Below are 12,234 nucleotides of genomic sequence, written 5' to 3'. Positions count from 1 at the left end.
AGAGGGTAAAAAAAAGGATCAGGCTGTTTTTCAGGTACAAGTAAAGAAAAAAATGGACTTCATTTTGACCTTTGTACTCTACCAGGAATGATGAGAATCCCAATATGCTCATTCTTTTGAACAAATGTGCGGAACACAGATTTTGGGTATTTTGACCTTGGTGAGTGAATGGGGGAGTCATAATTGAAGATGAAAATGAAATAGAAACAAGAGCACCTTGTTGGAATTTAGCTTCTTTACTCCCTTTGCTACTTAACCATCAAGAATTTTTGACGTATATGCTGAATTCAAGCCTGAGTGTTAATTTGCAAAATAGAAACCCTGTCCAAGCCTTTAAATACTATTACAGCAAAAGGAAAAGTATAAAACATGCACTTAAAACAAGCACGTGTTTCATCCAAGATGTTAAATCAGAAAGAACTAAAAAACAGGTTACTCCTGAAAAAAAAAAGTAATAAAGTATACAAACATATTCTCTAATCATATTTGAATAATCAGATGAAGCAGTCTTGGCTTCCTAATTTCCTTACCCATTCTTGGAATAAATTATTTACTAGAATGAATGTTGAGACCCTGGGGGATCTTAGGATATTGCTGAGAAATAAATCTGAAGTGCCAATTTTGTGCTAAATGTAGGTAGAAAATAGCCTTTTAGATTTTAAAAGTAAATGGCTAAAAATTAAGCATTATATCCCTCAGAAAGTTTATAAGGTTTGACAATCATTGTTTTAACACAGAAATCTGTTTATTAAACCAAACAAAACAGAGAAAATTATACCAGCCCTCAATTTTTGAATTTTCATTTAAATAAGCAAACTCTAAATCCACATCTTAAAAGATGTTTGTGCAGCTATGTATTCCCAAAATACTCATATTTCAGTAAGATTTTCACATTATATTCACCAACAGTATCACAAAAGTTTTTTTTTGTTTTGTTTTGTTTTTTGTTTACATAACTGTAAGGAACAGTAATTCTAGAAACACTAGAAGAAAAAAGCATAGCAATGTCCACAGTTACAAGAAAAAGTGCACATTACTCGGTCACAATCACAGTCATTACTTGAAAAACTATATGTAACAAGTAGATAAGAAATACCACTGATGCTTCAAACTCATGGTCAAAAACTGAATGACATAAATTTTACATGAAATAAGGCAAATTCAGGAATGCACAAAGAATCTGTAATCCAACCAAAGCCAAATGACAGAAAAAAGTTGTACGAGAAGCGTGAACGAAAGTACTTCTCCCTAAATATTTTAAAAATAGGCTTGCCTCAGTGCACAAAGAAAACACCACTCGTGTATCCCACACTATAAAATAAGAAACAAGGATTAAAATATGGGGGATAGGAGGGCACAGTTCATTGTAAGTTGCAGCTGCATCCGCTGAGAGTTCTTTACATTATTTTTAGCTAGAACTGAAAATTATACAAATCATATCAGGAGATGTAATGATCTTTTTGGAAACTATTTCTGAGGGAAATGAAAAGAAAACTACACACAAGAGTGCAAATTTTCGGATTGTCACTTGCAACCTCTTAACATTCAGTCATCTACATCCAGTTGCTGCTAGAGGGATGCCTGGAGACAGCAGCGACAATCAGGAACCAGCAGCTCTAAGAAACCAAGGTGTGATTTTTTTTCAATGATATGTCTTGTCTTAATATTAAAAAAATTCTGGCATGAAAACTGCTATGATAAAGTTGCAGTGTTGAGTGGGTTTCTGAGATCAGCATGAGTGCAGAAATGCAGGCTTTTCTTGGAAGTAGTTCCTGATGTGATGATTGAAAGAACGTAGGCAAGGGGTTTTCCAGCATCAACTGTTACTTTTGTAGAAAGAATTTGGAAAGAGGAGAAGGCAAGGGATGTGGAAAAGGTACTTACAGTAGTTTCTCAAAACAGTTTTCTTTTACGACCTATGAAAAAGTTACCAAAGTAAAAATGACAAGTTTGAATGAAAAACAAGTTTTCTTTTTATAAAAATTACATATTTTTTTTTTAAAATACAAGATCCTTTTCATTGTTGTTATATCCTGTAGCAACAAGAAATTTGGCTTTTTTTTTTTTTTTTTTGCCAGGTACTTCAGCTTTCAGTCCAATGAGTCAGTAGCAAATTCCACTAATATTTCAGCTGAATCTTGAACTACTGTTTTATACCACAAGCTTCTTCTGTTGTATCCTTGAATTAAGAATAGATAGCCTTTTATGCCCCTGATATTTATGCTGACACACTAAAACAAAAAGCAATAGGCTGGACATATTAAAGTATCTCAAGTACTTCAGAGGTCAGAGTTCCTTTGAAGCACCTTAACACATCACTTATGGATCAAGGACAATGTGGCATAATGGAAGTATTTCTCTTAAAAGACTGCGGTAAGACCGGAAGTATCTCTGTTGGGAAATCAAAATGTCATTAGTGGAAACTGCAAATTTAGACCTCAGTGAATATGGTGGTCGTCTGTCTCAGTTCTGTTGTAAAATGAGATTTTCCAGTTCATCTGCAGATCGCAATAAAAATGCAGCTGACTCTCGATATCCTGCAACAAGCTGTCTCACAGCATTGATTTCAGTGGGACTCAGCTGGGGTCTGGAGTTTGAGCTGCTGGAGGATCCTGAGCTAGTCGCCAATTGCCTCTTCATGCTGAGATCAGTGGGTCCTAGAAAGAAAATCATCACAAAATTAGACATAAATATTATTTGTTCTTGCATCTTGGATGTGAGCATTCAATAAATTATAGTTGAAGAATTCATGAATTCTTCCACGAGAAGCTAGTGATCTTTTTAATCAAATACATCTACTCTCAGAAAGATTAATGAGCAATGTAATGGTAACTGAGTGGCTTTTCTTTGGACTTCTCTCAGATGCCTGAATCAGCCTCTGGAAATCACCTCTTGCTGCGGAGAGATGGTGAAAACTTTCTTGGAACGTGTGTTTTGAAAAATTCAATTTTAAATCTGTCTTCCATATGTTGTAGAAGCTTCTCATAGTAGCATAAAATGATGGGAATTACAAACATTTTTCACTTGTTACATTCATTAACAGATAGCTTAGACCCCATCAATTTGCAATTTTAAAAAAACTGTGATGTTAATGACTTTAGAGTACAAACTAGTCAACTTAGAAAAAAGGAACTAAGGACTAAATGACTTCAGGAATATGTTTAGAGTTTGACAACATTTAAGTGGCACAATAAGGAGTTGACTTAGGTATATTATTATTATTATTCATTTCAGGCAGATGTTTACCATGCTGATTAGTATTAAAAGTGTTGACATTACATTGGAATTTGTTTTAGAAGTGCAATAAGTAAGTGATTACTGCAAACAATACCCCAGAGAACCTAGATATTTGGAATACTGACTTAAGTGTTTTTAATGCCGTCTCTGTAGTTATTTGCACAAACCACATTCATGTGCCGAAACCTTTTTTCCTACATATTTAAGCCATCTGGTGGGTATGCTTTTTGACAACATTTTGTAAATTTTTTACTTAAAAATTATTTATAAAGGTATTTAAAATCTTTCATTCAGTCATTTGTGTTGAGAAGATACTTCTTTCAATTATTAAGTGTTCACTTTTATAGTTCTTAGCTGACATTAAGTATTTTCTGTAATTATTAAAATTGCAGTATTAAATTTAAATCCTTGAATAAAACAGTACTAAGCACATAACTAAACATGTGCTCCAAAACTATAATGATTCTATAACTTGAAAATGTTTTAACAGATTTTTCCTAACCATGTGTAAATTTTCAGATAATGGTATTCATTTTGTGAACTAAAACAAGAGATGTTATTTTATCCTTTTGGTTCTCCTTGAAGCATGATGGAGATAGGTCAAGACCCAACCCCCTCCACCCTCCGCCTCCACAAAGGAGATGAGATGTCCCATGAGAGGGAAATAGCTTCACTTGGAATTTAATTAGAGCAGAGATGAGACTAGCACACAAGAACTCTGACATCTGAGAGAAATGTATTTCCACTTCTGTAGTGGCCTTTCAAAGTTTTGATTTTTCTAGCAGGACTTAGCTTCCATTTGTTCTGCTATTTACAAAAATCATGAGACTGACATGACAAGCTGGAAGAGAGATGTGCGATGTCACATTTGCAAACAGAAGTTACTGAACCTGTATTGAGGCAAATCATTAACATCATTGAGTTTATTTGGAAAGTTCTGAGTGGATTAAAAAGGCATAACAGGAGTAGTGATGACCATAACAGGTCTCCAGATGAACCCACTTTAAGTTTTGTTTTTCTTTATATTTAAGAGGCCCAGTACCAGGATAGATCTTTATAACAGATATTGAAAGGGTTTTCCTCTCAGCTGTGTAGTTATCTAGTATCTGGTTGGCTGACTATCATTATTTCATTACAAGGTGTAACATTTTGACGGTTTTTGCTGTCAATCCCAGTTGATTGACATCCTTAACTAGAAATGAGAAACAGTTGAGGCAAGGGCTCCAATTCTTTCTGAAGTGAGGGAGATTGATTTTATTCTACTCGGCAGTTTGTGAATTACACTCTACCGCTGGCTCAATGTTCTAAGCTTCCAAACCAAGACCAAGACCCAGTTTCACTTTCCTTCAGACCTTTGTTAGCACAGGCATAGTCTAGAGAAAGCTCTGCCATTTAGAGGCTATTCACACCTCCAAGTTGTTATTATTATTCTTTGTCTGGAAGACAGTTGACATCATTATCCTGGCTTCTTTCAGATCTGCAGGATCAGGATAGAGTGCATAAACCAAAACTATAAGGAGTCCTTTAGCTGAGTGTTTGTTATTCATGTCTTCACTACTATGGGGTTGGGTGAGGAATCAAGCTAAAATAAAAATATTTGCAAACAAACAAGATATTTCACTAGTGACCAAATAGCCCTCACTGATTTGTCACTACCATTCATTTCAGTCTCATTGAGTGAATCCCATACTTGACTGGTTTGGCTTAATTAACCCCAACAATATGATCTGATTAGAATGCATATCAATTACAAGTAAAAATTCAAATTTTATAAAGATGCTAAATTTAGTGAAGTCTAGGAAAGTATTCTTGGAGACCTGCTAAAATCTCACAAAAGGCTACTGAGAGGCATGGTTCTGGAAAAGCTGGACCAGTTAACAAGAAAATGACCAAGGATAATGACACAAAAGATACTTCAAGAGAAATATTTTGATATCCAAGGTTAAAGGCAAACAACCAAGGCAACTTCCTAGGTCCACATTTATATAAGTGCCCACATTTTTACCAAAGTGATGCAAACCTGCTTTATGATCATTCTGAAAAGATAAATAAGAGATAAAAGGTAGTTCATGCTAACATACAATGCTGTTTGAAAAATTAAGCTCCACATATCAAAACCAATTCTTGATTGATTTTTTTGAGGTTTGAGGGATATTTAAGTTACAAATAAATTTCAGTTAAAAGAAAATGTGTATTTTCATTTTACTTCTTCATTTTCTTTTTCATTTTATTTTTCAAATTAAGTTATGAGCTGAACATTTCTCCCCTATTTATGGTGCACTTTCGGTTGTTTTAAATAGACTTGTTTTTGCGATCATCTTTTAGTGTCATTTATCCTTAGGTAGTAGGGCCTCTCAGGACAAAGTTTTGTTTTTAGCAGTGTAAATTCTCTTTGAAAGACTATGGCATACATTTATATTTATCAAAAATTAAATGGAAGGTAAGAATGCAAGGCCCATAAATGCAGGCACCCTTTGTGTCTCATTTACCATATCATTCTATGGAGCTGTGTTGGTACCTGGCACAAAGGAAGCCTCAATAATAATCAGTGACTAATCAATTATTGTGTAATCAATAAATGAGAAGTGTCAGATTTTTCTACAGCCAGTACTTAAGAAATAGGAAATAAGTGATTTTTTTTTTTTTTTTTGAGAGGGAGTCTTGCTTTGTCGCCCAGGCTGGAGTGTAGCAGCCGGATCTCAGTTCACTGCAAGCTCCGCCTACCGGGTTCACGCCATTCTCCTGCCTCAGCCTCCCCAGTAGCTGGGACTATAGGCGCCCGCCATCTCGCCCGGCTGGTTTTTTGTATTTTTTAGTAGAGACGGGGTTTCACCGTGTTAGCCAGGATGGTCTCGATCTCCTGACCTCGTGATCCTCCCGTCTCAGCCTCCCAAAGTGCTGGGATTACAGGCTTGAGCCACCGCGCCTGGCCAAATGATGTTATTAATAACATTAGTTGTGGTTAAAACAAAACTAGTTAGACATAAAACACAATGGTTTAATGTGACTTAAGTAAAGTAACTTCTATTACATGGAAATATTATTATTGCCATAAAAGTCATCTAAAATTGTAAAAATGTAATTGCTTGATTACAGTGATTTCCACATGAATCATTGCTGATAGAGAAAAATAAGTTATTGTCCATTTCCTAAATAATCATGTTTGTTTTACCACTAAATATTACCACGGGTCCTGAGTTGAATATAAAATCATTCCTAGCTTCATACAACCTTCTTCTTACATTCCCTTCTTCAGCTAGGACCTCCAATCTCAAGTAATAGACTATGAAATGTCTGGATAACTGGCAATTAATTTAACAATTTTAAATAAGTGAAGAACATTTTAAATTCATTCTTTACTGCAGGCTGTGGTGAAATTTTTTAACAAAGAACAAGGCAGTAAATATTTTAGTCATCTCAAGCCAAGAGGCAGAATTGCAAATATTAATAATATGTAGGTACTTATACAAAAAGAGAGAAAGCAGATTTTTACAACATTCTCATGGACAAAATTCAAACTATAACAACAATTGAGTCTTTTTTTTTTTAAATAAGGTTTACTACTGAGGAGAGTAGAATTCTTTTTCTAGGAAGGCGCTTTTTTCTTAATTGAGCTTCACCATTAGTGTTCCCTTTCATCAAAATCAATTGCAAATGTTCATCTATTAATGAAGATTTGTAGTGATATTTTATGTGTTTCATCTTTGAAAATGTCTTTTTATGCAGATACGTATTTTCAAATACTTTTATCAGGTCACAACCATATTATTTTAATTGAGCATATTCATCACTTAAAAGTTATTATAGAATTCTATTAGATCCTTCTCCTGATAGTAACCTTTTATTAGGTCAATACATTGCAGATTCATTACTTCCAATTAAAGTTTAAACTGGAAGCTCCTCAAATGAACAGTGAAAGGGAATTTGAAATATGAGAATTTACTTTGCGTTTGCATCAATGTACTAAAATATTACTGAGTCTGTGGTATGTGCTCAGAAAATATATTCACTACAGATTTGCATGGGAATGGATATTTTACTTCTTGTTTCAACTTCTGATAGGACAAGAAGTTTATAAGTAATTTGCTATTACTGTGATTCAAACGGTATTAGCCATCATCAAAATGACTTTACCACAGCATAAGCTTTGCATATAAGTACTGTTTTATCTTGTAATTTCAGATTGAATTCAACAAGAAACATTGCCAATTCTGCAGCAAAAAGTAATTTCCAAAACCACTGAGTGTTTACTGATACTGTTTGAGGGCAGTTCTTATCTAGAAAAAATTTAACCTTAGCCCTGATCTGAAAAAAAAAATTGTGATAAAATTTTACCAGGAAGCCATCAAACTGCTGTGTGGTAGGACAACTCAGTATATTCAGATTCTATTCTGACAAAATTTCACAATAATGAACAGGGTTAACTGATGAGAACAAATGAAGTTTAAAGATGATACTACTGTTTTAACCATGAATGAAATACTGAAGTGTTTTCCACAATGCAACTGCTAATGGCTCTTTCAAGGAATAACCATATGCTTTATGTTTTAATAAACTTTGTAAGTATGTCCAAGTAACCCTCTTTGTGCTTCACACCTCTTAGAAAGTTCCACTTCGGATTGTATTGAATTACTTTTTTTGAAACTTTGAAAGTATTTTCACCTATAGATGTTCCACACTTACTATTCATAGAGGCTAATTTTGTCACTTCAAGCTTATCATTGACTCCTCCAGTAAGCAACAACAGGGTAGTATTAGTACCATCTCAAATCAAGAGGCAAGGAAAACTACTTGAAACTACAGTTACCTTGTTTGTTAACTGACTATTTATATTACCAATATTTCAATTTCCTCAAACTTCAAGCACTATTCTTGCTATAATGCTAATAGTCTTGAGAAGGCTTATTTTTCTGGATACAGTTCTTTAGCTGTTGCAGTAAAATGTGATTTAATAAACTTGCTATCAGTAAATGAAGTGATTTTCCCTGGTTGGCTAACAAATTCACCACTTGAAAACTTTGTTTGTAGGCCATTTCATTTCTTATTTTTGTGATCAGATGTTTAATCAAGGTATTCATGATGATATTGTAGTACTTTTGCCAAAGAGTTAAAAAAAAATCAGCAATGAAACCTCAGGATCTTAGCTAAGTTAGCTAATATAGATAAAGTATCCATCCAGCACAATGCCTGGTTATAGTAGATATTCCATAAGTGGTAATTTCCTTCTCCAGATGACTGAATATTTATCAGTGGGCTAAAGATATCTAAAATATCACACTAAATATACATTGTTAGATTCAACATGCTAATGAGTTTCATTTATATTCACAAGTGTGATTACACTATAATTTGCCTAATACTCTTTTTGATGATAGAATTATAGTAGTATCATAAAATGAGCTGGAGTACTCTCTCTTCTTTTATCCCTTTTTCCTTCTTTTAGAATTGTTTGTCTAAAGTGAAGATTATCTAGCCTTTGAAGCCTTGGTAAAAATTTGTAAAACCATCAGATTCTGAAATTTTTTAATGGGCAGATTTTTATAATACTGATTCAATTTATATAATGGTTACAGGTTCATTTGGAATATCCATTTTTGAATTAATATTGGCCAATTATGCTTTTGTAAAACATGGTCTAATATCGCTAAACTTTCAAGTATAATGGCATAAAAATACTAATTTAATACTTTTTAATCTTTGTTTTTTAAAATTTCTATTATGTTTCATCTGTCTTTATTTCATCTTGTCATATTTTTTAAAAAGCCCTTTCAAGAATGCTGCTTTTGCCTTTGTTAGTCTTCCCTATTGCTTCTTTGATTTGTATTTAACCAATTTTTCACTTATTCTATTGTCTATGGGTTTTCTCTGTTTTAACTTCTCAGGTTAAATCATTAGTTCATTAATTTTCTATTTTTTCTAATGTGTATGCCAAAATGCTAAATTAGTTATATTCCATAAATCCAGTTATGTAGCATTTTCATCTTTGATAATTATAAATATTTGTCAACACAATGCTATCTGTACGTTAATGATTCTTTGTTTTTTTCTATTTGCTTAGGTGGTCAACATATGTGAAAGAATATGTATTGTTAGATATCTGGGGGTCAGATTCTAGGTATAGCTATTAGATTAAATTTTAATTATTTGTTTCAAATCCAAATGTTTTTCTTTTGTATCTTTTTTTGTTTGCTTTTTGTTTTTCTGAGAGACTTGTGTTAAAACTCCATGGCTATCATTATGACTTTCAATTTCCCCTTGCTATTTTGTTACTTTTTCATTTAATTTTGAGGCTTTGTTATTGGGGTACATGGTTGTATTAGTCCATTCTTACACTGTTATAAATATGTGAGGCCAGGCATGGTGGCTTATGCCTGTAATCCTAGCACTTTGGGAGGCCAAGGTCAGGAGTACAAGATCAGCCTGGCCAACATGGTGAAACCCAGTCTCTACTAAAAATACAAAAATTAGCCTGGTATGGTGGTGGGCACCTGTAATCCCAGCTACTTTGGAGGCTGAGGCAGGAGAATGGCTTGAACCCTGGAGGCAGAGGTTGCAGTGGGCTGAGATCATGCCACTACACTCCAGCTTGGGGGACACAGCGAGAATCCATCTCAAAATAAATAAATAAATAAAATGAAAATAAATACCCAAGACTAGGTAATTTTAAAAAGGAAAGAGGTTTAACTGACTCACAGTTATGCATCGCTGGGGAGGCCTCAGGAAACTTATAATCATGTCAGAAGGAAAGCAGGCATATCTTACAAGGTGGCAGGTGAGAGAGCATATGTGAAGGTGGAACTGTCAAACACTTATAAAACCATCAGATCTTGTGAAAACTCACTACCATGAGAACAGCATAGGGGAAACAAACCCCATGATCCAATTGCCTCCCACCAGGTCCCTCCCAAAACACATGGGGATAATGGGAATTACAATTTGAGAGGAGATTTGGGTGGGGACACAGAGCCAAATCATATTCTGACCCTGCCTCCTCCCAAATCTCACATCCTTTTTACATTTCAAAACCAATCATGCCTCCCTGACAGTCTCCCTAAAACCTAACTCATTCCAGCATTAACCCAAAAGTCCAAGTGCTAAGTCTCATCTGAGTCAAGGCAATGCCCTTCTGTCTAGGAGTTTGTGCAAGTTAGTGATTGTGGTTTTTGCCATTACTTTTAATTACTTTTGCACCAACATAATAGTTACTTCCAAGATACAGTGGGGACACAGGCATTGGATAAATGCTTTCATTCCAAATGGGAGAAACTGGCCAAAACAAAGAGGCTACAGGTCCCATACAAGTCTGAAACCCAGTGGGGCAGTCATTAAATCTTAAAGCTCTGAAATGATCTCCTTTGACTCATGTCTCACATCCGGGGCATGCTGATGCACAGATGGTCTCTCACAGCCTTGGGCAGCTCCCTCATGGGCTGGCATTGAGTGACTGAGGCTTTTTCAGGTACATGGTGCAAGTTGTCAGTGGATCTACCATTCTGGGGTCTGGAGGATGGTGGCCCTCTTCTAGGCAGTGCCCCAGTGGGGACTCCGTTTGGGGACTTCAATCCCACATTACCCTTCCACACAGCCCTAGCAGAGGTTCTCCATGAAGGGTCCATCCCTGTAGCAGACTTCTGCCTGACCATCCAGGTGTTTCCATACAGCCTCCGAAATCTAGACAGAGGTTCCCAAGCCTCAATTCTTGACTTCTGTACACCAGCAGGTGCATCAACATGTGGAAGTCACAAAGGCTTGGGGATTGCATCCTCTGAAGCAATGGCTGAACCTTTACCTTAGCCCCTTTTAGTCACAGCTGGAGCTGGAGTGGCTGGGATGCAGGGCACCAAGTCCTGAGGCTGCACACACCAGCAGGGTCCTGGGCTTGGTCCAGGAAACCATTTATTCCTCCTATGCCTTCAGGCCTGTGATGGGAGCAACTGCTGCTAAGATCTCTGACATGCCATGGAGACATTTTCCCCATTTATTGGTATTGACATTCTGCACCTCATCACTTATGCAAATTTCTATAGGTGGCTTGAATTTCTCCCCAGAAATGGGTTTTTTCTTTTCTATCTCATTGTGAGATGGCAAAATGTTCTAACCTTTATGTTCTGTTTCTCTTTGAAACATAAGTTCTGATTTCAGATCATCTCTCTCAAGTCAAAGTTCCACAGATCTAGGGCAGTGACAAATTGTCACCAGCATAGCAAGAGTGACCTTTACTCCAGTTCCCAAGAAGTTCCTCATCTCCACCTGAGACCACCTCAACCTGGACTTCATCGTCCACATTATTATCAGCACTTTGGTAGAAACCACTTAACAAGTCTCTAGGAATTTCCAAACTCTCCCACATCTTCCTGTTTTCCTCTGAGCCCTCCAAACTGTTCCAACCTCTGCCCCTTACCCAGTTCCAATGTTGCTTCCACATTTTCAGGTTATCTATATAGCAGTTCCGCACTGTCTGTGGTACCAATTTTCTTTTTTTTTTTTTCTTTGTAAATTAGAAACTTTATTCATAAAATAGTAAATCAAATGTTGACATACAGAATGGAATTAGTGCTTTCTCTTTTTCTTTTTCTTTTTTATTATACTTTAAGTTCTAGGGTACATGTGCATAACCTGCAGGTTTGTTACATATGTATACCTGTGCCATGTTGGTGTGCTGCACCCATCAACTCATCAGCACCCATCAATTCATCATTTATATCAGGTATAACTCCCCAATGCAATCCCTCCCCCCTCCCCCCTCCCCATGATAGGCCCCAGTGTGTGATGTTCCCCTTCCCGAGTCCAAGTGAACTCATTGTTCAGTTCCCACCTATGAGTGAGAACATGCGGTGTTTGGTTTTCTCTTCTTGTGATAGTTTGCTAAGAATGATGCTTTCCAGCTGCATCCATGTCCCTACAAAGGACGCAAACTCATCCTTTTTTATGGCTGCATAGTATTCCATGGTGTATATGTGCCACATTTTCTTAATCCAGTCTGTCACTGATGGACAT

At 35.9% G+C, this 12,234-nt stretch overlaps 1 protein-coding gene across 12 annotated transcripts in view; it reads right to left on the bottom strand.

Moving 5' to 3' along the window:
• Positions 1–726: 726 nt before the first annotated feature.
• Positions 727–12,234, bottom strand: part of NOL4 (nucleolar protein 4) — a 407,984-nt gene continuing 396,476 nt past the window's right edge. For all 12 annotated transcript variants that reach the window (XM_023207729.1, XM_023207730.1, XM_023207721.1 and 9 more), the window contains one exon: positions 727–2,657. In XM_023207729.1, the coding sequence (XP_023063497.1) occupies positions 2,464–2,657 (194 nt within the window). In that variant the 3' untranslated portion in view covers positions 727–2,463. The remainder of the gene's footprint in view (positions 2,658–12,234) is intronic.

The sequence above is a fragment of the Piliocolobus tephrosceles genome, chromosome 18 (genome assembly GCF_002776525.5).
Source record: "Piliocolobus tephrosceles isolate RC106 chromosome 18, ASM277652v3, whole genome shotgun sequence".
NCBI lineage: Eukaryota > Metazoa > Chordata > Mammalia > Primates > Cercopithecidae > Piliocolobus > Piliocolobus tephrosceles.
This window is presented reverse-complemented; position numbering and strand designations above follow the sequence as displayed.